The 25,770-nt window shown below is 54.6% G+C and overlaps 1 protein-coding gene and 1 long non-coding RNA gene across 11 annotated transcripts in view; both read right to left on the bottom strand.

The window, feature by feature from the left end:
- The window catches only part of CUX1 (cut like homeobox 1), a 389,471-nt gene extending 365,662 nt beyond the window's left edge, over window positions 1-23,809 (bottom strand). For 5 of the 10 annotated variants that reach the window (XM_060173443.1, XM_060173447.1, XM_060173444.1 and 2 more), the window contains exon 1: window positions 11,823-12,334. In XM_060173443.1, the coding sequence (XP_060029426.1) occupies window positions 11,823-11,885 (63 nt within the window). In that variant the 5' untranslated portion in view covers window positions 11,886-12,334. Of the gene's footprint in view, window positions 1-11,822; window positions 12,335-23,051; window positions 23,147-23,300; window positions 23,352-23,646 lie in introns of those variants that run through there. The other 5 variants (XR_009545034.1, XR_009545033.1, XM_060173451.1 and 2 more) reach the window with 3 other exon arrangements.
- On the bottom strand, window positions 5,133-10,336 carry LOC132533144 (uncharacterized). The gene is made up of 2 exons (XR_009545035.1): window positions 10,091-10,336; window positions 5,133-5,776 (listed from the first exon to the last, which is right to left on the bottom strand). It is a non-coding gene; the product is annotated as an uncharacterized LOC132533144 (long non-coding RNA).
- Window positions 23,810-25,770: the final 1,961 nt, after the last annotated feature.

Below are 25,770 nucleotides of genomic sequence, written 5' to 3'. Positions count from 1 at the left end.
GCACCGTGGTGACCCATTTGCTTTAGAAAAGGAAGAGAAGTGGTCCGGGAGATGGCGCAGTGGACAAAGCATTGGATTCTCAACCAAGAGGTCCCTAGTTTGATCCCCGGCAGCACATATACCAGAGTGATGGCTGGTTCTTTCTCTCCTATCTTTCTCATGAATAAATAAGTAAGCAAATTCTTTTAAAAAAAGAATAGAAAGAAAGAAAAAAAAAAGGAAGAGAGGGAGCCTGAGGGCCAGCAGTGACTGAGCAAGGCCACAGGAAGTCAAGTGTCACCTAGGAGCCAGGGAGAGTAATTCTCTGTCTCTCTCTCTCTCTCTCTCTCTCTCTCTCTCTGTGTGTGTGTGTGTGTGTGTGTGTGTGTGTGTGTGTGTGTGTAACCATGCATAGAGAGAATGACCGTTGCCCTGGCCTCCCTCTGGGCCTTCTCCGGACAGCTGTGGCTGAGACTATCTTGACAAAGTGCTCATGTCAGCTGGGGGAACGTCTGGCCCCTGATCTTCCCCTCACACACACCCTCACCCCCAGTTAAAGCCCCGGCCCTGGGTGTAGCAGCGTTTGGAGGCAGGGCCTCTGGGAGGTGCTGATGATGGTCAGATAAGGTTGTTTGGGGAGGGAGGGAGTGCCCCCTCGTGATGGACAGAACACCAGCCTGTCCGATGTCATCTTGTCAAAGTTGGGGGTACTGGGGATCCCCCAGAGGAAAGTGCAGGAGGGGCTCAGCAGGGAGCTCAGGACTGGCTGGGTGAGGCTCTGGCTTCATCCCCTCGCTTGCACTCTCATTAAAAAAAAAAAAAGACAGGCCAGCAAAATAGCTCACTGGATAGTGTGCCTGCTTTGCCCAGGTGCAGGCCCACCCTGCCCTGGAGTAGCTCTGGCACTGAGGTCTCCCCTCCCATTTCCTATCTGAGGTGCCCCAGCTGGCTCAGTGTTGTTAGTGTGCTGGGGGTCAGAACAGTGGCCCAGGAGGGGCACAGGGGCTGGAGTGCCAGAGGCTCAGGGCTGAGCCTGCCTGGCTCCTCTCAGAAACAAATCTCTGGAAGTAGATGCTGTGTACAGTTCTGAGGCGCCCCAGAAGCCAGGGGGGTGCCTGCCCCCGGGGGACCTGCTGAAACAGGGGCTCCCCGGGGTGCGGAGGGCTCAGAGCTTACCCTTCCGGTTGGAGACAGAGAACCGGCCTTTTGAAAGTGCCTTGAATCTCACTTGCCAAATAAATAAAATAAAGAGCACATGGCCGACAGTTGTCTCAGACTAACAGCTGAAGGGGAGGGGGGTGCGCAGAGAGAGGACAGACGGGCAGGTGTGAGGACGGGGGAAGGGGGACAGGTCCTCAACACTCCAGCCTAGTGTGGACACTGCCCTGGACAGGCTGCACGGGAGGGAGACGGTGCACACAAGCAGGGACGGGGGTGACACCAGCCAAGTCCCCTCTTCTCCAGACACAAGACACAGCCACCACCATCTGTGGGGTGAGGGGGAGGCTTTTGTGGGGCTCACTTCCTGGGAAGCCCCCTGGAAGAAACAGAGCACAGAGACTTAAAAAAATAAATAAAAACTGATTTCCTTATTTAAGCCATGGGGAAAGGGTTGTGTTTGATATTGGGGGGGGGCACCAGAGCCCCACAGGGAACTACAGGACTACAGGAAATGTCCTCCTCGGTCATCCCTCTGTCACCCCCAAAGAGACCAGTTCCCCCAGCCCCCCTTCCCATCACCCCTTCCCCTGCCCACACTCAGCTCACACTCGCCATCTCACACCTCCTCACCTGAGGAGCAGCTCCTGGGGAAGAGGTCACGGGGTGCAGACCCTCCAGAGGCAGCACCACCCACACACCACCACCACCACCCCCACCAGCGTCCCCGCCCGCCACCAGGTAGCAGCTATAATTAGTCACCGCAACTGAAGCCGAACGTAATTAATTACATAATTTTGAAGCATTCGAGTTAATTCCATTAGAATCACGTCATGAAACGGGGGATTACGAAGGATTGCCGGCAAAAGGCAAAGTGGGGCATGAGCCTGGGCTCTAGGGTGGGGAGGGGGCTGGACTCCATCTCCCCCTTGACTCACAAACTTGGGGGGCTCCAGCCAGGCACCTGGCGTCCAGCCACCTCTGGAGATGGGCCCTGCAGCCCTCCCCAGCCTCAGTTTCTCCAAAGGACATGGGGGGGGGGGGCGGTCCACAGCAGTCATCACCCCAGGGCTCCTAGGTCCCTCATCCCACGAACCCAGCCTGCCCTTTCCCACCTACCTATTCATGCCTGGGGTGGGGGGTAGCTGCACCCCTCGGGCCCCCTCACTCAGCTAGGTCCATCCTAAAGGGCTTCCCAAAGGCAAGGCTGAGTGCTGAGTCTCAGTCCTGAACTTAAGGACAGGGTCACCCCGGGCCTCCAGGACACACGAGTGTCCCCTGCACGCTGACGCTGGCTCTCTTTCCCTCAGTCCTTCCATCCTGGCAAACCAGGACTTGTGGGCCTCACCTCCCTGAGCCCTGCCAGCCTGGCCCCAGTCCCCTCGGCCACCACAGTCACCCCAGGGCCCAGAGTCACCAGCAGGCTCCACGGGACACACTGGCTGAATAAATGAATGAACGAACGAACAGCCCCAAGGACCCAAAACCACATGCTTCTCTCCATCTGGCTGTTATTTCCCAGATCACTGAACGTGCATGGTTTTAATTTAATTTTATTTTATTTTATTTTATTTTATTTTTGACCAGGGTACAGCTCAGCTCTGGCTGCTGCTGATGCCAGGGATTGAACCCAAGGCCGCCAGCAGTACCCCATGTGCCATCTCCCTGGCTATATTTCTTCTCTCAACTCACAGCTGCGTGCTCATGAGAACCCAGGCACAGGCCGGGCAAGAGCTGGAAGTCAGCACCCGAGGCCCCCAGATCCCTCAGCAAGCCCCATTCCCTGCTGGGCTGAGAGTGGGGGGCACCTTGGGTGCAAGCCCAGAGGTCCAGCCCAGCCTCCAGGCCAAACAAAGCCAGGACAGAGAGCCTGGACAGAGACCCCAGAGAGAGACCCTGTCAGAAACACAGCTGCAGCCTCTCTTTCCCTCCCTCCCGCTTCCGCCATCAACAGTAGCTCAGGATAGGGGTGTGGACAGGACAGGAGGACCCCCAGAGGCTGTCTTCCGGAGGGGGGTGTCTCAGGCTGGGGGCTCTCTGGGGCTCCGGGCTGCCTCAGGTCACCCAAGTACCACCCCTCGCCCCACAGTCGGGTCCCCTCATGCCCACCGCTCACTGCTCACCCAGACTGACCGCGGTCTCTCTGACCCCCCCTCAGCCTAACAACCCAACCCCACCCTGCTCCTTCACAACCAGCTCAGGAAAGGTCAAGTGACTGACAGATGGACAGACAGACGAAGAGACAGGTCCACTCAGCGGCATGCTGGCCAAAGCACCCCCCTCCCTTCCTGTCCCTTGCACAGCCTGGCTCCAGGTCCAGAGCAGCAGGGGTGTGGCAGGGAGGGGTCCCCCAGTTACAACAGGGCCATCAGCCTTGGAAGGCCTTGAACCCCAGGCTTCAGCACTGGGCTCTCCCCGGGGCTTGGCCCACTGCCCCCAAATGCCACCAGACCCTCTCCCCCAAACCCTGTCTGTTTGCCACCCACGCTGCACAGGCTCTGTGGCCATGCTGCCCCCCAAATCCAGGTGCCCCCACTTTCCCAAACCTATGCAAATGTGGCTGAGCCAGCCGGTGATGTCACCCTGCCCAAAATACCCCAGGTGCTCTGTGCCAATGAAGCAGCCGCACTGGGGACAGTGATGGGGTGCAGGCAGGGCAGCCCCCCATCCTGTTCCTAGAGGAGCCGGGCCGTCTGCCCCATCCAGGCTGGGAACAGAGGGGTGAGAGCCCAGGGGTGAACTTCTGCCAAACAGCTTGCTCTGCCCACTCTTCTTTCTCCACACAAAGGTGTGCTGTGTCACAATCACTGTCACACACAGGCCGGATGCTGGGGCTTCAAGCCTGCATGACTCCACCGCTCCAGGCAGCTAGCGGGTGAGACAGAAACGGAGCAAGACCCCCACAGCCCTGCTCCGGCCCCCGTGAAACTTCCCTGTGTATAGTGACCCCGTGTGGTGGCTGAGGGCTTGAACCTGGGTCCCAGTGCCCAGCCGAGTGCATGCTGCGGCCAGGAAGCCCCCGGTTCCGTGGTCAGTGGGGATGAGAAGGTGCCGGGTCCCGGCCGCTTCCTATAAGCTGGCTGGCCTTCCCATGTGTGTCCCAGGGTAGGGGTGCAGCTTCCCAGAGGTGGGAAGCTGAGTGGTCTGTGACAGGACAGGAGGGAGGGGACCAGAGCTGGGAGGGCACCAGTCACCCCACCGCTCTGCCGGCTCCCCGCCATCCGGCTCCCTGCCCAGGTCACAGCAAGGGGAGGCATGGAGGACACGGGGATATCACAAGTGGCAAAACCCACACGCACCAAGTGATGGGGGCCACAGGCTAAGGCACAGCACAGATTGCACCTTGGTACACAGTCTGGAGCCCCCTCTCCTGGTGACGGTACGGTGAGACCCCTGGGGCTGGCCCGGCCCCTCCTCTCCTCTCTGGCGGGTGGGGTACCAGTGGCCGTGCCAAGACTGGGAGCCAGGGCCACCTCATGAGGCCCGTGAGCTCCCCTGCCCCTGGACAGGTGGCCCTGGTCAAGCCCGAGGCTGACTGGGGACCTGACCTTGTCCCCACTTGGCGGCGGGCAGTGAACAAGGAGCCGGGATGCTGGGGTGAGGCCAGTCACGCAAGCCACCGCCTCCCAGACTGGTGGCATGCAGAGTGACAGCTAGCTGCTGGCCGTCCCATGGGTGGGGGGGGGGGAGTTGTACCCCTTCAGGGCCTGTGCTCCATCTGTGTGTGCCCAGCCAGCTCGGGAAGCCAGAGCCGTCAGGGTTCAAGTCCTGGGTCAGCTACGGAGGGGGAAGAGACAGAGAAGCTGGGTGCTCCGCCCAGAGCGATCGAGTAAGTGAGTGAGCAAGCATCCCTTCCAGCTTGATGCAAAAGCGGCTGCGATAGGAACAACAGAATGTTCCTATTTTCAGGACTCGGGATGGGAGGGGGGAAGCTGTTTGCAAATCTAATCAAAAAAGAAAAAAGGGGGGGAAAAGGATTCGATGTACACTTTCCCTCCAGCAAGAATTTTATTTTTAATTTTCATTTACATAGTCGCTTTCTTCCAAGAAGCTCGGAACTGTGGTGCTCCGCTCTGCTCTGCGGGCACTTTAAGCGGAAAACATAAGTTGTCACCACAGAGGAGAAGACAGGCCAGGCAGGGGCGGAAGCTGGGGAGAGGGACCAGGGGAGAGGGACCACGGACAGATGGATGGGAGATGGATGGTAGGTGGAAGATGGTAGGTGGAAGCTGCCGGCCCAGGGCCCGGACAGCTGCAGTCACTGTCCCCACAAACACCAAGGGAGTGGTACTCAGCCCTCAGGGGCCAACAACTGGGGGAGACAGCCCAGCAGGGAGAGTGCAGGGCTTGCACCCCTGATCACAACTTGATCCCTGGCCCCACATAGACCTCAGTGGGGCTCCAGCTCCCCCCTACCTCTCTCCCTCTGTCCTCTAAACAGATATTCCTTTTGCTCCTGAAAACACAAATATGGGGCAGGGCATGTCCCACCCAGTAGGGCACATGCCTTACCAGGCATGAGGCTCTAGGGTCGAGCCCTGGCACCACATGGAACAGCCTGAGTGGCACTGGGGGAAGTCCATGGATGGCAGAGCGATGCTGAGGTGTCTCTCTTCTTTCTGTGTCTCTTCTCTCTAAACTAGAAAATGAAAAGTTCAGCCTTGGGAAGCAGCCAATGGTGGAGACAGACAGACACACACACACACACACACACACACACACACACACACACACGGCACCGGGTTCATTACTTGGTGAGTGACAGCAAAGACACAAAGTATTTTAGGAAACAAACCACTAGTGATGTACCAGAGAGTGTGTCTGCCTTGCTTTTGGGATGAATTGGAGAAGGGGCTTGCGTTGGTTGGGTTGTTTTTTGGTTGCCTTTTTTGTTGTTAATTTATTAGCATTATTTTAACAGCTGGGTGGACAAGATCTGAACATCTTACATTCAGCAAAAAGCTGTCAACACCCAAATAAAAAGTTAATGACAATCAGAGTGGCATGCCACTTCTCACAATGTCGCAACGCTCACTTAAGAAAGAGCTAATTTGTCAATTTGTTTTTCCCTCAGCTAAACTCAGAACACCTAACAACTGCATAGATGACTTTAAAACAAAGCAAAAAAGAATAAAAAGCAGTATCTGCTTCTGCCGCCGGCACCCACGCAGCAGAGGGAGCGAAGGCTCTCAGAGCAGACGCGGGGCTGCCAGAGCCGAGGCGACATGGCAGAAGGGGGCAGAAAGAAGCCGGGCTCTAGTGTAGCCCTAGCATTCCCCCCGGCACTGAGGGCACAGTTCTAAGGGTGGCCGGTGAGTCAGGCCTGGCACACCCAGCAGGCCTGGCCCCTCCCGTGGGCCCTCGTGTCCGGGTTGGAGATTGGCGGGGGGCGCACAGCACCCGACTCATCTTCGCACAAGTGAGAGGAAGGAGAGCCCGGCCACTTTCCCGGAAGCCCTGCAGCACTAGGAGTGACGTCCTCGGTGGAGTGGGGTCACCTGATGGTGTCCCCAAGGGAGGCTTTTGGGATGCCTTTCGGGCTGAGGAACGTCCAGGGTAGCCCAGGGCTGAACACAGCTCGTGGGACCTGCCCGCCGAGCAGCCTTGGGGTTCCCAGGAAGAACCCCCACTGCATCTAGGAGAACTGCAGGATTCAGCATTGTGGACAAGGGGGGTCACCTCTCCGAGGCCCTCAGACAAGTCAGATGTCTCCCCCAAAGCGCTGAATCTGCAAGCTACCCGTCTTTTATCCATAACTGTGTCACGTCACCAGAGGAAGGGCACACACACCTGTCAACGTCTTGATACCATGGCCCAGGTGCTTCTGGGAGAGCACACAGGTCCCCGGGCTCAGGGGACTTCCAGCAAGGGACCCCACCCCCCACCCCCACCAGGTCCAAAATGGCTCCCCTGCACCTTTCTGGAAAGACTACGGGGGGGGGGGGGGGGAGGGCTGACTTCATCTAGAAAATCAGCCCCACATGGCTGAGACAGAAAGCAGGATCCAGCACAGAGACAACCCCCTCCAACACCCCCGCAAACTAGACTCAGCGCAGAGGACCCTAACACGGTGGGGTTGTTTGCTTTTCCCTTTTTTGGGGGGGGAGTGGGAGTTGTTACTTATTCAGGTCTGCCCCTCCCCAGTACGTCTTCTTAGAGCAGTGGACGGCTCTGAATTCTAAAATCTGGGGAAAGAAAACACAAGACAAGCTGCTCAGGGCTGTGCGCGCGTGTGTGGCTAAGTCAGGATCCAAGTCGGCTCTCCACCACAGACAGATGTTCTCCCCTCACACAGATGTTGAGGCTGGCTAGGCCGCCCCAGTTTCTGTGTGTACACACACACACACACACCAACCCCTACTCCCGCCCTGTCCCATGGCTCAGACTCCTGCAATTCGCCCAGCATGACAGGAACATACAGGTAAATGGTTTTGGGGTGCCACGGTGGGGGGGGGGGGGCGCTCTGCAGAAAAGCTTCGGCCAGACGCCCGGGCCTGGGAGCAGAGAGCATGGCTTCTAATAAGATTCAAACGCAGGATTCCAAGGATTCCACCTGTTTCCAATTAGATACCAGAATTGCTTGAGTGTTTAAGCTCTGTTCACTTGCTACTTACACAGAAAAATTCTTCCGGGTTTTTTTTTTTCCTGAACATTTTAAGTATGTTAAAATAAGATTAAGGGTCTGGTTTAAACAATCAGAGGCAGGGGAATTTTGGTGGAAACCAGAAGTCTCTCTCCCCCCCCCTCTCTCTCTGAAGCCACAATGCAGACCTGCAGACAAAGCAAGGACAGACACCAGATCTACTCGTTGCCGTCTGTGACAATGACTTGTAAACACACACACACATACACACAGAGGCAAATCCTCCCCTAGGGAAAGCAGTAACTCTTTGAAGCTGCACCCTAAATGGTTTTTTAGTGGGCTTGTACGTGTATATAAAATAATAACGGAAGCCAGATACTACATTAGAGTAACTTTACAGGGACCTGCAGGCAGTGTTGGGGTCCCGTCCCTGGGGTGCTAGGCACCCACCTGCCGTAATCTATAAGACGCCCACCAGGCCCAGCGTCTCAGGCTTTACCACGTGAGAGGACCCAGGTCGGAGCCCCCTGCCCACCCCCCAGCAGGCGAGAAAAGCCAAATCAATGTGTGGGCTACCGGCGGGTGTGCGGCCCAGCTCAGGGCCCTGTTTGAATCTCCAACAAGAGGCCTGACGGTGGCACCCAGTTGAGCCTTAGCATTATCATACACAAGGCCCTGGGTTCGAGTCCCCTGTCCCCACCTACAGAAGGGAAGTTTCATGAGTGATGAAGCTGAGCTGTAGGTGTCTGTCTGCCTCCCCATTCCTCTTGATTCTCCCTCTCTCTATCCAACACATAAAAACAATGACAGCTGAAGCCCTGCAGATCCAACTCTGGCTTCAGGGGTGAGCTTGGCTGAACCTGGGCTTCCTCCTTCTGGTCTGCTCCCGCGGATAACACACAAACTGTGGACATCCAGACTGACCCCCCCACCAACAGCGCTGACCCCCTCCCAGCCCCAAAGCAACATTCTGAAGGTTAGCTGAGGATCGGGAGGGAGGAGAGACTTCTCAAGGTCGCCCCTTTCCAACTTTGTCCTAAACGGACACCTGTCGAGAGAGGCAGGCAAAGGGGGGGTTCCCCCAGCCCCCCCACCTGAAGTTGGGACAAGGCTGCAGCCCCATGCTGACTTGTACCTTAAAAACAATAACAGTTTCAAACAGAGAACCAAGCAACCTAGCAGTGCCCTGTTCTACCCCACAGCCCAGCCGTTACCAAGGCCCGACACCAGAAGAACCCAGAGAACAAAGACACCCAGACTCTCAAGACTCAGGATCCACGTTTACACGAAAATAAGGGGGGGGGTAGTGAAGACATACCCACTTCCAGAGTAAGAGGAAATTTAAAAAAAAAAATGGAGGAGAGTCGGGTGGTAGCGCAGTAGTTAAGTGCACATGGTGCCAAGTGCAAGGACCGGTGTAAGGACCCCAGTTCAAGTTCCCGGCTCCCCACCTGCAGGGGAGTCGCTTCACAGGCGGTGAAGCAGGTCTGCAGGTGTCTGTCTTTCTCTCCCCCTCTCTGTCTTCCCCTCCTCTCTCCATCTCTCTCTGTCCTATCCAACAACGACATCAATAACTACAATAACAATTAAAAAAAGGCAACAAAAGGAAAAATAAATTAAAAAAAAAAATCAAAGCACCCAGAAGGCTGATTTTCTTCTCTGCCAGCCTGGCACAGTTGTCCCCTCTGAAAACAAAGTTCTGGAAGTTTGTGTCTGAGGGGCGGCTCCTCCAGACAGGAGAGGGGTGGCCAGCCTGGCCCTCTCCCCGCAAGGGCTCTAGGCGGGGCTTCTCTGAGAAAGTGTACCCTCTCCTTCAACGCCGACTTAAAAGATAAATTTATACAGTGGCGTCTTTTTCTTGTCTTTTTAAGGTTGTTTTGTTTTTTCTCTTTTAACAAGACTGGAATAGTAAAAAGAAGAAAAAAAAGAGGAGAAAGAAAGAAAAAGAACTTGTCCAACTGGTCCAGGCGACGCCAGAGCCCTGAAACCTCCAAGCCACCAGCCTTGGGGAGAAAGAAAGGAAATGAACTGGGCTCAGTGTCCAGAGCGGCTGCTCTCCACGGGGCTCCAGACAGCGCGGCTCCCAGGGGGGTGGGTGGCAAGAGAGGCACCGGCCACCGGCCCCCCTGCCAGAGGTGGCCAGCCAGCACCCAAGTCCGACCCCCTGGTCCCCCCCATCTCGAAGGAGAGGGGCTCCGGGGAGCTGAAAAGGAAGGGTTCTGCCTGGCCGGCCCTGGAGGCGCCCAGAAACCAGATAGCAGTTCAAAAGGCCTCTTCAGGGCCGGGAGAAAAGAGCCAGTGTGGCCTTGGCCTTGAACTCCAGCCCAGCCGCCCGCAGCTGTGGGTGCTCTCGGTGGGCACAATCCTCACCCACAGGGAGAGTCAGCTGGGGAGGAGCAGGAGGAGGAAGCCAGGAACCCAGGACCTGTGGTTTTGTTTTTGGAAAAAAAAAAAGTTCCAGAGCGACATCTTCTAGTTCACACGCCCCAAGTGACGGGACAACTTCCAAGTGGCTCCTGGAGTGACAGTTAAATGTCCTGGAGTGCTGGGGGGGGGGGGGGGGGCTGGAGGAATAGGGCATCTAGGGAAAATGGGGGGGAGTAGAAGAAGCCTTAAAAACCAAATTCCTACTTGGAGGCCAAAGGCCTGGGGCGCTTCAAAACATAAATTAATTAATTAATTAATTTTAAAAATAAATATAAAAATCAACCTGGTTGACATGACTGTCCCATTATGGGGGGGGGGGGTGAGAGGGGGTTGGGAAAAAAAGTACACTGGTCTTCTTCCAACTCCACAACGGGTTTTACAGTAAGCACGGGAATTAAATTATGGGTAAAAAAAAAAAAAAAGTGGGGGGGGGAGCTATTTTTACAAAAAAAAAAAAGAGGGGGTAGACCCATGTATTAAAAAAATAATAATAAATAAAAGGACACGGGCCGCGGTGCTGCCATCCAGGAATGTCACTGACACAATGGACACTTTGCGGGGATCTATTTTCGGGGCTGAGACAGCGCAGGAAAGAAAAAAAAAAGAAAAAAGAAAAAAAAAATCTCCAAGTTTTCCTCTGCTGGGAAATGCATGGTGGAAATGCACAGCTGGGGCGCCCCTGCTCCCGGCCGGGCCAGAAACTGGGGGGCCCCGTCCATCCTCCGGGCCGGCAGAGGGGTCTGGGGGTGCAGCCCGGCCTGCGGGTGCAGCTGCAAGTCTCCAGGCGCCCCCCATGCACGACCCCCCCAGTGCCCGCGTCGCCCCGCTCGCGGTCTGAACCCCGTTTCCTCCTGGGGCTGCATATGGGGGTGCAGGCGCGTCCCGACCCCGGAGTGCCGGAGGTCATGGCCGCGGGGGGCCCCGGGGTGGGCAAAGTTGGCCAAGTTGGGGTCGGCGCTGCCCGCGCCGCTGCCAGCCCGGGAGGGGGTCCCCTCGGGGGGCTCCTCCCGCGCCGCATGCGCCCCCGCGCCCCCTGCGTGCCTCGTGCGCCCCCCAGGCGCCCCCCCGGCCGCGGGCTCCACGGCGCCCGGCGCGCGCGGGGGGTGCCCCCCGGAAAGTTGCGCCCCCGCCGCCGCCGCCGCCGCCGCCCGGCTGACAGGGTCGCCGCCCGCCCGCGGCTCCACAGCGCCCCCGGCCCGCCGCCGCCGCCGCCGGCACAGGGGGCGCCCCCCCTCAGCAACTCCCCACAAACTTTCCCCGGAGCGCGGCGGCCGGGGGCGCGGGGACACCCGCCGCCGCCCCCCGACCCCGCCCCGACCCCCGCGCCCCGCGGCCCCCGCGCCCACCCGCCGCCGCCGCCGCCGCCGCCGCCGCCGCGCCGCGCGGAGGGCCGGGGGCGCCTGAGGGGCCGGCCCCGGGGGCAGCGGCGGCCGCGGCGGCGGCGGCGGCCCGGCGCCATCTTGGGCCGATCGATGAATCGAACAAAGGGGATCAATTTCCGATCGCGCGGCGGATCGATGGGGCGCGGGGCGCCGGCGGGACCCGGCCCCGACTCGGCCGCGCCGCCCGCCGCCCCCGCCGCCCCACGCCCCGCGCCCCCGGCCCCGCCGCCCCGCGCCCGCCGCCCGCGCCCCGCCGCCCCCGCCGCCCTGCGCCCGCCGCGCGCCCGCCTGACCTGCAGCTGCGGCAGATCAAAGCGCCTCCAATATTGGAACATCGATCCCGCATTGGCCGCCATCTTGAGACATATTGAGACGGAGTGAGCGGCGGCTCGCGAGCGAGCGAGGGGGCTGGAGTTCAGAGCCGCCGGCGGGCGGCGGGCGGCGCCAAAACCCGGCCTGGAGCGGCCCCGCAGCGGCCGCGGAGACGCCGAGCCGCCGCCACGCCGAGCCGCCGCCCGGAGGGGGCGCTGCAGCCGCGGGGGGGGGGGGGGCGAGGGGCTCGTGCACGGTGCCGCCCCGCCCCCCGCGCGTCTTCGGCTCAGGGGTCTCGCCCGGGGCTCCCGGGCTCTTGCTGACTTCTTGGGGTGCAGGACTTGGGAAGTGGGGGCCCCGTGTACAGTGTACCCCGTTTCCCCGGCGCTGCGCCCCTGGCTCAGGAGGGGCCTCGCTCCAGGACACCCGGCTCTTGCTGCTGACTTACTGGGGTGCAGACTTAAGAAGTGGGGGGCTCGTCAAAGTGCACCCCTCTTCCCCGCCGCGCGCCCCTTCAGCTCAGGGGCCTCGTCCAGGGCACCTGGGCTCTGCTCAGTCGTGGGGTGCAGGGACTTGGAAAGTGGGGGCCTCGTGCAGAATGCACCTCTTCCCTCCGCCGCGCGCCCCTTCAGCTCAGGGGCCTCGCTCCAGGGCACCCGGGCTCTGCTCATTTATGGGGGTGCAGGGACTCGAAAAGTGGGGCACAAGGGGGCTCGTGCAGAGTGCACCCCTCTTCCCCGCCGCGCGCCCCTTCAGCTCAGGGGCCCCAGGACCTCGTCCAGGGCACCCGGGCTCTGCTCTCGTGGGGTGCAGGGACTCCGAAAGTGGGGGGCTCGTGCAGAGTGCATCCCGTTTCCCCGCCGCCGCACCCCTTCAGTTCAGGGGCCTCGTCCATGGCACCCGGGCTCTTGCTCACTTGTTAGGGTGCAGGGACACCGAAAGTGGGGGTTCGCCTCTGGCGAACGTCCCCCGTCTCCCAAGTGTGCTGGGATGCGGAGGGGTCGCTGGTGGACGCTCTGGGGACCCGGGCTCCGAAGTGGGAGCCCCCTATTGGGTGGGGGGGGCGGGAGGGGGCGGTAGGAGGCGACACCCCAGGATGGATCCCCCTCCCGCGCGCACCCCTGAACGTGCAATTAGTGAACAACAAATCCCCAAATTCCTTAATCTGGAAAATTATATGTAAATAAAATGTGTGCAGATTGACAATAATAATAATAATAATAAAGGCTGTCAGTGGATTAGAGCCGCTTTGCAACTTGAGTCCAGGGGTTTAGCGCCAATCGGGAGGAGGAGTGGGGCACCACGGGATGTGGTGGGGTTTGCAGGGGGTGCGGTGTCTCCCCAGCATCCCGGAATTTGGAGAAGAGGCGTGGACATCCACCTTCCCCCAACACACACACACACACACACACACACACACACACACACACACCACACACACACACACACACACACACACATCCCGGGACTGTATGGCGAACGGGGCCCTCGGCCAGTCTGGGGTATGCAGAGGGGTCCCTTCGCCGCAAGCTGCATTGGCAGAGGGAAGGGGTGCAGGGGTGACAGCCTGCGCATCCAAGGGCCACCCCGGGGTGCGGCGCCCCGGCCCGCGCTGTAGCTCCCCCCGCCGGTCGATAGGGGGCAGCGGCGCCCCAACTCTGGTGGCTCGTGGGGCACTCCGCGCACGTGCCCACCCGGGGGCCACCGCAACCTGGGTGTGTGTGGTGACAGGCGACGCCTCGGAGCTTGCCTGGGGTGGCTGCAAAATGCCGTGCATGGGGCTTTGCCCAGAAAAAGTCATTAATTAGTAATATCATCGAGATTAATGAATAAAAGTCTCTCCGTGTGGAAGCGTCGGGGGAAGCCGTCCTGCTTTGGTGCAGATTTTCTCAATCTAACCATCATACACGCCCCTCTACCTCTGAATCATCCCCCCCTCCACCCCAAAAAGTAAGTGACATATGTATGACCAGAAATCCATCTGGCTGGGATTCAGGGTCCCCAGTCCACCGCAATATTTTGGAAATCCCTTGCATCTGTATTGAATACCCCTCTCCCCACCACACACACATCCAGCTTCGGTTACATATATGCTATTTGGCTGTGATCTTGATTTACATATACGTTATTTTCACGTGATCTTGACTTAGAAGATGACCGTCCCATCCACTGGCCGAAAGCTCTGTGTCAACAAAATTTAGAGTACTTGCTCCCGAGTTTTGAGATGTACACAATTCTGAGTAGGTTGCTCTCTGCAAAGGGTGGTGGGTCAAAAGTTTCCTCAGCTAAGGGAACCTTAAAAAAAGAAAAAAAAAACTTTTGGAAACTAGAGTTTGGGTCATGAGAGACAGCCTTCATGGTTCTGACAGAGTCTTTCCTGCCTGTGGCTCTGAGGTCCCAGGTTCAGTCTTGGGTACCAACATAAATAAATTGGTAAAATATCTTACTGAAACAAATCTATATTTTCCTCTCTTGGAGTATAAGTAAGCATCATGGGATCTGAACAAATTACAGCTCAACTAAAAGTGGACTTATCTCTGTTGGTTCTCAGATTCATTTTCAGCCTCTAGGTTAAAGGTCACTGTGACCTCCAATACTCAGGGACCGTGGATCTGCAAAGCCAAGCCATGTGCTGTGTAAAAATATCCAGAGAAGGGAGTGTTTTGGGATCTAGCTAGCTATCCATTAGCCTAGAGAAAGATGAGTTTCCACAAAAGGCTTAGAACCAAGAAGTCAAGACTGATGTTACTGAGACAGAAAGAAACACAAGAAGAAAAGGAAAAAAAAAATGGAAGCATTACTTGTGAGTTCTGATATTTGGACCCTGCCCAGAGGGAACAAAAGCCCATCGTTCCTAAGGATCTAAGTGACAAGCTGTCCCTGGCCTTCAAAACTCCAGTCCCACCCAAGTTACCAGATTGGGAAGACTGATGGGAAAGACGTTTGCACCTGACACCATTAAGTGAAATAAATACAGCTTAGCACCAAGTAAGGCAATAAATCAATAGATGCGCCTAGAATGGCTTCAATTCCCTTCTTAGCCCATTTCATTTTGCCCAAGGAAGCCTGGCCGCCTGTGTGATTGTGTGAAGATGTTACTAAATACAGCCACCAGAGGACAGTGATTTTCAGAAGCTCTCCTGGCCTCATAGGGGCCACCCCTCTCCCCAATATCCACATCCAACTCAAGAAGGTGAATAGCAATAGATCCCCTCCCCCCAATAGATATATACTTATGGCCAAACTGACTCTCCATCTGGTGGCCCGAGAAAGGCAAGTTGCTTTTTTATTTATCTTTATTTATTTATTGGCTAAAGACAGCCAGAGATTGAGAGGGGAGGGGGAGATAGAGAGGGAGACACCTGCAGCCCTGCTTCACCTCTTGTGAAGCTTTTCCCTCTACAGGTGAGGACCAGGGGCTCGAACCAGGGTCCTTGTGCGCTCAACCAGGTGCACCACCACCCGGCTCCGCAAGTTGCTTACTAAAGGTTCTGATACACTTAGCCTGATCCCTCCAGGGAATTAACCCTCTGGGATTGTCTTCCAAATGTATGGGAAGATGGCTTAATGTGTATACACCATCCTCTTCCTCCCTCACAAAAGGGTCTTTATGTTCTGATATATGTATTTTTAAAGATACAGATAGAGAAGCTAGACAGAGATAGAGAGAGATTGACTACAGCAACAAAGCTTCCTTCAGTGCAGAGGGGATCAGGCTCAAACCCTGGTCATACACATGGCAAAACAGCACACTATCCAAATGAGCTATTTCACCAGCCCCCTGAGATCTTACTTCAGATGAACTCATAATGTTAAGTTTCATCTGATGACTTTCTCTCTAGAAAAAAAAAAAGGTTGGAGAATGAATGACCCAGCATTTTAAACCCAGCTCCAAGAATAATGAAAAGATTCAGAAAGTTTATTTCTGGTGTGATTTTTTTAAAGTTATTTAAGATATCCTTTTAATTGTTTTATTATTTTCATTTGTTTATTGGATAGAAACAGCTAGAAATTGAGAGGGAAAGGGGAGATAGAGAGGGAGAGAGACAGAGAGACACCTGCAGCCCTGTTTCACCACTCATGAAGCTTTCTTCCTGCAGGTGGTGATTGGAGCTAGAACCTGGGTCTTTCTGCATTGTAACAGGTGCACAATTTTTTTAAAGAACTCAGAAAATTCATTCTAAAAACCCTAATGAACTTTCTTTTTTTAAATATTTATTTATTCCCTTTTGTTGCCCTTGTTGTTTTATTGTTGTACTTATTGTTGTTGTCATCGTTGTTGGATAGGACAGAGAGAAATGGAGAGAGGAGGGGAAGACAGAGAAAGGGAGAGAAAGATAGACACCTGCAGACCTGCTTCACAGCTTGTGAGGCGATGCCCCTGCAGGTGGGGAGCCGGGGGCTCGAACCAGGATCTTCAAAATGGGAACCAGTCCTTGTGCTTTGTGCCACCTGCGCTTAACCCACTGCACTACTGCCTGACTCCCTTTTTTTTTTTTTTGCATCCACATTAGAACCTATCCTGAATTGTTTTCAATAAGAACTATTTCTGATAGAATGTAACATTACATGCTTCCAACAAAACTTATTCACGAATAAGCATAAAACAGGCTCACTTTGTGATTCAGAGAGGAGAATAAAAAAATGAATTATCCTCCTAAGAAGTCGTACAGGATTCTCAGCTATGGGGGCTGCGATTCATATCAAAGTAGTCAGCCTCTCACGTTGTCTGAGTTTATAAATGTTTTTAATTTATCTAAGACCGGGCCAGAGTTCTGAGGTGCTTGAAAATTGAAAAGGCCTTTCCCGAAAATCAAAAAAGATCAAGAGTAAGCAAGGGAAATTACGTTCTCTTCCTTTTGTCTTTGGTAACTGCCTTCCAGAATGAGTTGGCAGAGCCTGCTGGAATAAATAAAAGGAAGATTCCAGATTTTTTCTAGGGGGGGTGGGTGGGAGGGGGGAGCTTGAGCACACCAAACGACTTTTAATTGTTTTGTTTTTTAATAATGCTTTCTGTTAATTATTTCTAAGTACACTATTCACTCTCCTGTGTAAATACCTACAGAATAAAAGTACACATTTTGCTACATGTAATTACACGCATACTACATAATTCGCCTCCCTTCGCCAAATGTATGTGTGCTGATATAATTGGACCCAGAGCCAGCCAAACTTGTAAGAACAAACGCTAATGATTTCTAAACAGTAAGCTCTCCCGTTCTCCGCCGTCTTCGCCTCTCTCACACTGGTGACAGCACCACTCAGCCTCCAGGACCCTTCCTGGAATCTTCAAAGGCCGGGATGTAGGCCCACCGGTTAATGCTGGCTCGCACTTCTGGACAACACATGTCCACGCCGTTAGCTCCACCAATCTTTCCGCACCTCTAATGACGCGCTGGTGCGCTCCGCTGGGCTTGCACCACGAGGCTCATAGCAGCAGGGAGCGCCTGGCAGACACACCTACTTGCTCAGACTCAACTGCTCTGGGACTTCCAATCTCCAAAAAGGGTTCTAGAGCCGCCCTGGAGGTGGTGTGGTGGCTCAGATGTTGGACACTCAGGCATGCGGTCCTGGGTTCCAACCCCAGTATCGCCTGTGCCAGAATGATGTTTGTCCGTCCGTCCTTCCTCCCTTCTTTCCTTCCTCCCTCTCTCTCTCTCTTTCTTTCTCCCCCTTTCTTCCTTCTCTCTCTTTCTCCTCCTCTCTCATAAACAGATGAATTAAAAAAAAATTTTTTCCTTATTTTAGATAAAGGCAGAGATAAATTGAGAAGAAAGCAGAAGATAGAGAGCGAGAATGGTCCAGGAGGTGGCACAGTGGATAGAGTGTTGGACTCTCCAGCATGAGGTCCCGAGCTCGATCCCTGGCCGCACACATGAAGGGGTGAACCAGACACATTAGTCTGGTTCTTTCTCTCCTCCTATCTTTCTCATTAATAAATGAGTGGAATCTTTAAAAAAGAGAGAGGGGCAACAAGGGCAACAAAAGGGAATAAATAAATATTTTTTAAAAAGAGGGGGGGGAGGGAGAGAGAGAGAGGCCTGCAGCCTTGCTTCACCGCTTGTGAAGCTTCCCCCCTGTAGGTGGGGAGCTGGGGCTTGAACTCAGGTCTTTGCACACTGTAATGCATGTTCTCAACCAGGTGCACCACCACCCAGCCCCCAAAATAGATTAATTTTAAAAAAAAGAGAGAGGGGGGCTACCTACAGCAAAGTTTCTAAAGCCCACCCTCCTGGCCTCTTAGCCCCTGTGCCCCACCCCCCAAGGCTGGAAGCCCAGTCTTTCTCTTCCCAGACTTGCATCCTAATAGAAATCTTCTAAAAAGGTCAAGTTAATGAGCCCAGCCCAGCCCCGCTTTATCAGAATGATCCCACGGCGGCTCACATGACACACTTCCTGAGGCCTCTCGAGAGGGGACAGCCTTCTCTGTCACTCCGGCTGATGTCACAGCTGAGTCACCGAGAGAGTCAGCAGCCAGCCTGCCTGCACAGTCAGTACCTCGGAAGGAAAAATCCTATCTAAATATTATTATTCTTCGGCTTAATGTAAAGTTCAGGATCCAAGATCCTCGCCTCCCGGGGGTGGGGAAAACCAGGCCGTCTGCATTCTATTTATGCTTGCCTTTCGCTGCTTAATAACGGCTCTCACAGGAGCTCTGAACACGGGGCTCGATCCCAAGTGAAGGGCAGAGACAAGGGTTTTTAAAAATAAAGAAATAATAAAAACTGCGTTTGCCACGGGGAAGCCAAATTCCTGTTCCGTGTCATCTCTCATACACGTTTCAGCTGTTGCACCCTTGGACCTGAGTGAAGATTTGTTTTCCTGAGATGTAATTAGATTTTCTTTTGTCGCAAACACTGTCAGATTGGATATGATTTCTTTTTCTTTCTTTCTTTCTTTTTTTTTTTGGCCCGGGTACGTGTGGTTTGGAAGCTTTTGCAAGCTTGTTCCAGTGGAAGCCAGGGAAGCTGATGTTTCCAGCAGTGAGAAGAAAAGAAGGAGGAGGAGGAGGGGAAGGAAGAAGAAACTTCTCTATTCCCTCAAGCTCTATTCACATTACATATTTGATCCAGTGTCAGGTTTTTTTTTTTTTTTTGATACTCTGTATTAAAATATCCTGAAAGGTTTAGGCACCAAGCAGAATCTCACAGGATGTTGGAATTGTGTCTGTGTGTGAGATAGAGAGAAGGAACAGAGAAGTGAGCCTCTGATCTAGCGACTTTTTTTTTAATTATTAAAATGAGGAAACAAAGGTACAGTCACACCGTCACACACACACACACACACACACACACACACACACACTTGTGTGACTGAAACTGCACAAATGTTAAAAAAAAAAAAAAGAATAAAATAAAGGCTGTCGAGAGAGCTCCTTTGAGGGGGCCAAGTGGTGGTGCCACTGGTAGAGTGCATACATTACCATGAATAAGGACCCAGGTTCAAGCTCCTCAGTCCCCACCTGCAGAGGGTGGGGGAGCTTCATTAGCAGTGAGGTAGGGCTGCAGGTGTCTCTGCTTCTCTTCTCTCTCTCTCCTCTCAATTTCTTTCTCTATCAAAAATGACTTAAAAAAAAAAGACTACTAGGAGCAGTGGATTTGTCATACAGGCATCAAGCCCCATTGATAATCCTAGTGGCAATAAAAAAGAAAAGAAAGAGAGAAAGGAGGAGGGTAGGACAGTGGTGAACCAGAGTAAGCGCACATAGTACTAAGACAAAAGGACCTGCACAAAGATGCCAGTATGAGCCGAGCCCCCGGCTCCCCACCTGCAGGGGTGTCACTTCACAAGCAGTGAAGCAGGTCTGCAGGTCCACAAGTATCTATTCTCCTCCCTCCCCCTCTATCTTCCTTTCCCCTCTCAGTTCCTCTTTGTCCTACTCCCCCCAAAAATTGAAAAAAAAATGGCTGTAGGAGCAGTGGATTCACAGTGCAGCCCCAGCGATAACCCTGCAGACAAAAAAGAAAAAAAGAAAAGAAAGGAGGAAAGAGAAATCATCATATATATACACACACACATACATCTCGACTAGTAAGCTTCCTTTGTTATGGGCATAACCCAGGTTCGAGCCCCAGCCCCCAGGGCTTCTGTGCTGTGGTGTCTTTCTCTCTATTTCTGTCTCTCTATCTGAAAAAGTCAGCTTGGAGCAATACATCCCTAGAGACGAAAAAAAAAAAAGTGCAAAAGGCAAGTATTCGCACAATGTTACTTCCGGTAGTAAGACCAATCAATCAAGAACAACCAAAGGGAGTAACCCACCTGCCCAACAGCCCAGAAATCATTAAATAAACAGTGAACTCATGTGTAACTGCTGAAAATTCTGTGCCACCCAATCAGTAGTGCTGGGGGGCAGAGGTGGGAGGTGGCGGACAGTCGCTGTCTAAGAGGCAAGCAGGCTGGAGCCTGAGTTCCAATGTCAAGGCTAGCAGATTCTAGAAGCACAGAAGTTCGAACTTCCAGCCTTTTCTGTGCTTCTAGAATCTGCTAGCCTTGACATTGGAAGCTCTTCTCACACGTTCCTGTGGCTTCTCTGACTTTCTCTGTCACCTCACACAGGGGCTGTAACCCATCCTATCTGTAACCTGCACCCTAGCAGGGAGTTCAGGCCTCTCTGAAGGGAGACAGAGAGGGAAAAGCATGCCCTAATTTGGCCACTGACTCACCGGGTCTGACTTGGCCTCGGGTTTCCTGCCTGTAAAATGGGAATGATTAACACTTTCTTGTAAAATGAGTTTGAGCCCAGGGCCGAGCTGTGCAGACACAAAGCGTGCCTCTATTGGTGCTAATTGAAGCATCCCAGAGAGCACAAAGGCCTGGGGAGGCCCGGGAGTCATTAGGCTGGTGGGGTAGAGGCAGAGAGCACCCTAGAGACAGCACTTGCAGTGGGGGCCACACAGGGGCTGTCCAGGAGCCTCCTTCAGGGGAAGGGGGCAGACAAGGAAGTCTAGGCCCAGCTGTCTAGTAACCAGGCACCATCTGCTCAGGTCACTTCATGCACAATGACCAGAAAAGACCAGAGTAAAAGGTTCCTGCAGGGAGCCGGGTGGTAGCGCACCTGGGTTAAGCACACACAGTATGAAGAAGCACAAGAACCGGCGTAAGGATCCCGGTTCGAGCCCCCAGCTCCCCACTTGAGAGGGGTCACTTCCCAAGTGGTAAAGCAGGTCTGCAGGTGTCTGTCTTTCTCTCCTCCTCCTCTCATGATTTTTCTCTGTCCTATCCAACAACAACCAAGTGGAAAAAATGGCCTCCAGGAGCATTGGATTCACAGTGGCAGGCACCGAGCCCCATGGATAACCCTGGAGGCAAATAAATAATAATAATAATAATAATAATAATAATAATAATAATAATAATAGAGGTTCCTGCAGTGGCAGGGCTCAAGGGAACGAAAGAGGGGTGAGAACGGAAGACAGCTCACCCAGTAGAGTGCACGCCCACCCTGTGCTGGGACTCAAGCCCTCGGTGCCACATGGGAGAGCCGTACGTGACACCGGGGACAGCTCCTTGACCGGTGGGTGGGTTGGTGCTCTGGTGTCTCTCCTGCACGGCTAACTCTGAAAGAGCCCACTTCCAACTCACCCTGTCAAAAAGGGAGCAGGACTTAGCCCTTGCTGTGGGCACTCAGGACACGGAGCTAAGAGACGGCGGCTTGTGCGTACAGGTATGCAACCATGGGTAGGAGTGGGTGTAGGGGTTCGAATCCTGCTACCTGTGTGCCCTCGCGCATGTCTATCAGTTCCCACACAGAGACACGCTCCTCATGATGCGTCGGAGACAGAGGGAGAAAATCCACATGGAATACTTGGAGATTCACCCCCCCACACACACACCATCAAAGTCTTCTCTTATTTCATCTTTCTCAAGGCCCTGCCTTGGATTCTCTCAACCCTGCTGGCATCTTAGGACCATTTCACAGACTGGCAGATTGAGCACAGACAGACGGACAGCCAGACACCTGCTCGGTCCCCTGCCTGACATTCAAGGGTATATTCTCAGCTCCCCCCACATCCCCAGACACTTGCAGCAAACAACCGTCCATCTATGTAAGCCTCCAGCAGATAGGGCCAGGCCTGGAGCCCGTGGGAGGGCTCTGTCCCCCTTCCACCAGAGATGGGGCACCTTAGCAAGGAATCCCCTGGGAGGAGAAGTGTGTCCCTCCTGGCTAGGTCACTACCACGCTGTCCTTGACTTAGTAGTGCAGTAGTCCAGCCTTCCCTCCCTGTCTTTCTTTCTCTTTCCTTTTTCTCTTCTTTCTCATTTATTTCAGGGGTGAAATTTCAGGTGTTTTAACCTTGCCATGGGTCGGTCCAATGTCCAGCTTAAGGCGTCTTTACCCTTCAGACTGTGGGGCTGAGCCCCCAAATGTGTTCAAAGAAACAAAGCCTCCACCCCCCATGTGAAGTGGAATCAAGTCCATTAGAATCTGTGACAAGCTCCAGAGTTATCAGGCGTGTGTGTGTGTGTGTTGCCCTGAAGACAAATGAGAAAGCAAGACATGTGTGTTGAGGGGTGTATGTGGGGGGGGGTGCAATATGTAAGCTTGCACGGACTGCAGCTGGGACTGCCCAGGAGAGGGCATGGGGTCTGGCCAAGAAGTTGCTGGACGCATGTCACAGGTCCCAACTATCTGCTGTGTCACGTGCACAAAGGAGAAAGGTCCTTGATGGAGGTCAAGGCCAAGCAGACCTCAGACTCACACAGGCAGACAGACACCAGGCACCCAGCTCCAGACTAACTCACCCATCTTTCCCTTTGGGGGGGGGCTTCTGAGGTAAGGCCTCCCCCAGATAAAAGATCCTCATAGCAACACGTAGAAGTGGATTGGGAATCAGGCGACCAGAGAGAGGCATCTCACTAACCACCGAGTGTGTGTATGGGGGGGGGGGGTGTCCCCTTTGTCTTATGACTGCATGTACCCTCAGTGCTATGGACCCAGGTCCTGGGTCTGGGGATCCCTGTCTCCGGGGGTGGGGGCGGGGAGATGGAGAGCTCAGTGAGGAGATTCCTGCAGGCTGATTACTCACTGGTCAGGCAGGGTCTGGCTTCTCCAGGGCACCCCAGACTTCTCTGAAGCTGTCCCCCACCCAACCTGGGTCTCCCCTTCCCACACCCACAAAGTCAGAACACTGAGGGGACACCCCTCTCCCCAACCTTGAGGCCCTTCTGGAAGTCCCTGTCCACCCGCCCGCCAGGGACCCTTCCCTTACCTTGCAGCCGGCTCTCCAGACGTCCTCCCCCGGGGAGCTCTGGTCTGCAGACATCCCTGGGCGGCGCAGACTCCAGACACCCCGGCCCAGGGCATCTACAGCCAAGATTAATTAAGTGCCTTTGGCCTTGAGGTCGGGAAAGGGCGGCTGTGAGGGGTGGCGGGGGAGTCCGTAGTTCCCCCTTTGAGTTATAGGAAGCCGGGGTGTTCAGGGGTCCTCCCGAAGCCCCGAGGAGAGTTTCTCCCCTACCCTTCAAAGCCGCCGCAGACTGGGACTCCTTCACTTCGGGGTGCCGGCCGTCTGGGGGGGAAGGATCTGATTAAACGGGCCGGTTCTGCAGCAGGGCTGCCCGGGGAGGGTGGGGTCATGGATATGCGATCAGAGCTGAGGGCTCACAGTTGGGGGAGAGTGATCACGAGCCCTTTACAAGTCGGAGCCCACCCCCCCATGCCCCTTGCAGCCGCTGATGCGTGGGAGGTGGGATAGGCTGGCACCGGCGTCCTGCGCAGGGTGGCGGGGTTCGGAGGCGCTGCTGCTCCCCCTCCCCAACTCCAGGCCCCCTCAGAGGGAGAGACAGGTGACCACACGCACATACCCCTCCACAAACGCTGCCCCACTTTTTCTTCCTCCTGGCTGGCCCCCTGCTCGCCGCCACTGCCCGCCCTCCGCACTTGAAGTCGGCTGGGGGAACCTTGTAGCTTCTCGCCTTTCTGGTCCCGGTGGGATTTGTTATTCAGTGCTTCAAAGCGGAGGCTTGTTTGCACCTCTTGTTTCAAACAATAGACCCAATTTCCTGTCGCTTGCTTCTCTTTAAAGGGGGGAAAAAAACACACACACACACCAAAAAAACAAGTCAGTTTCCCTCTTCCCTAGGAACAATGACAGAGGCCACTCAAAGGGGGGGTAGGGTACCCCTTTCTTTTTTCCAGTGGGGGCCAGGCCTGTGTGCAGACTCTGGGCTGTGCAGCCAGCTTGCAGGGCTGCTTTGAGCCGGTTGCTTGACCTCTCTGAGCCTCGCTGTGCTCCCCCACTGTAGCTCCCTGACTAAGGGCAGCCAGCGGAAAGGAGAGGAACCAGGACGAGACCCTGCCTGATGCTGGAGGAGCAGAGCAGGTTCCCAGGGCTTTGGCTGCCCCAAGGTTCAAATCCTAGCCCTGGATGTGTCTTCAACTCTGTGGTGCTGGAATTAAGCCGCTTAAACTCTGAGCCCCTAATCCTGGTCTGCAAGGAGGACTACTGCTGGGGTCAGAGTTCACAGACTGAGTGGGATGGGGGTGGTGGTAGCTCAAGGGACTTGCAAGGGAGAAGTCCCAGGGCCCACCCCTGCGTCTGCCATATGCCAGAGCTAAGTGGTGCGCTGGTCAGGGAGAGACACAGAGACAGTAGTGGGATTTAACCCGGAAGGCGTCAGGCATGGGCAAGGACAGGCCTTTGCGTCTTCTTTTTCTCCTCTGAAAGGAAACTTTGACCAACTCTCTCCAACAACTACGTGTTTTTTAAAAAATTGTTTTTATTTATTTATTGGATAGCAACAGTCAGAAATCAAGAGGGAGGGAGAGAGGGAGAGAGACAGAGAGACACCTGCAGCACTGCTTTACCACTTGCAAAACTTTCCTCCTGCAGGTGGGCACTGGGGGCTCGAACCTGGGCCCTTGTGCATTGTAACAAGTGCGCTCAATTAGGTGGGCCACCACCCGGGCCCTGATCAAGTTTTTTCTCTGTGTGTTTTGTTTGTTTGTTTGTTTTTGCAGAACTGGACCCCGTGCATGTGCCTTTTCACTGTTTTGGGACCAATATTTTCATTTATTACTTCCTCTCTTCCTTCATTCATTCACTCATTTATTCACCATTTCCCCCCAGAGATTCCCCCGCTACCACGGCACTCCCATGTGGTGCTGGGGTTCAAGTTGCATGTGGCAAGGCATGCACCCTCCCCACTGAGCTATCTCTCGCCCCAACAGCAAACATTTCATGCTCCTCTGTCTCTGTCTCTCCCTTCATCACACCAGCCCCGATCCACATCACAGGGTGTTTTTAACCCAAAGGCATGGAGCCCTTGCTGGTATTCTCTTCTCCCAGGAGGGCGGCTTTGGTTGAACTCTGGGGTGACAGGCCCGGCCCAAGGAAGGGACCCAGAGCATGGCGGCTGGGACAGGGATTGTTTGTGTGTGAAGTTGCAGGGTGGGTGTGGGACACTAAGTTTCTCAACACTCATCCATCGGCCAACACAATGATCCTGGACCTCAAATATAGGATGTGCCTCCCCTACCAGGGGGGTGGCAGGGGTGGGGGTGGGGGATCAGATGAGAAGTCTCTGTACTGTCTGCTCAATTTCCCTGCACGTTCTTTCTAGAAAATAAAGTAGACTGGGGCCAGGCGGTGGCACACTTGCTTATACATGACAGTGCACAAGGCCCTGGGTTCAAGCCCCTGGTCCCTACCTGCAGGGGGAAAGCTTCACAAGTGGTGATGCAGGGCTGCAAGTGTCTCTGTCTCTTTCCCTCCCTATCACCCCTCCTCTCTCAATTTCTCTCTGTCTATATCCGATAATAAGTTAAAAAGAAAGAAAGGAAGAAAGAAAGAAAGGAAGGAAGGAAGAAAGAAAGAAAGGATGAAAATATATTCATGCGAGTGGGGCAGTGGACTCTCAGTGTCCCTGGCATTGCATGTGCCTGAGTGATGCTCTGCTCCTCTCCCTCTCCCTCTCCCTCTCCCTCTC

The sequence above is a fragment of the Erinaceus europaeus genome, chromosome 15 (genome assembly GCF_950295315.1).
Source record: "Erinaceus europaeus chromosome 15, mEriEur2.1, whole genome shotgun sequence".
Taxonomy (NCBI): Eukaryota; Metazoa; Chordata; class Mammalia; order Eulipotyphla; family Erinaceidae; genus Erinaceus; species Erinaceus europaeus.
The sequence above is the reverse complement of the archived record's forward strand: the minus strand, read 5'-3'. Positions and strand labels throughout refer to the sequence as shown.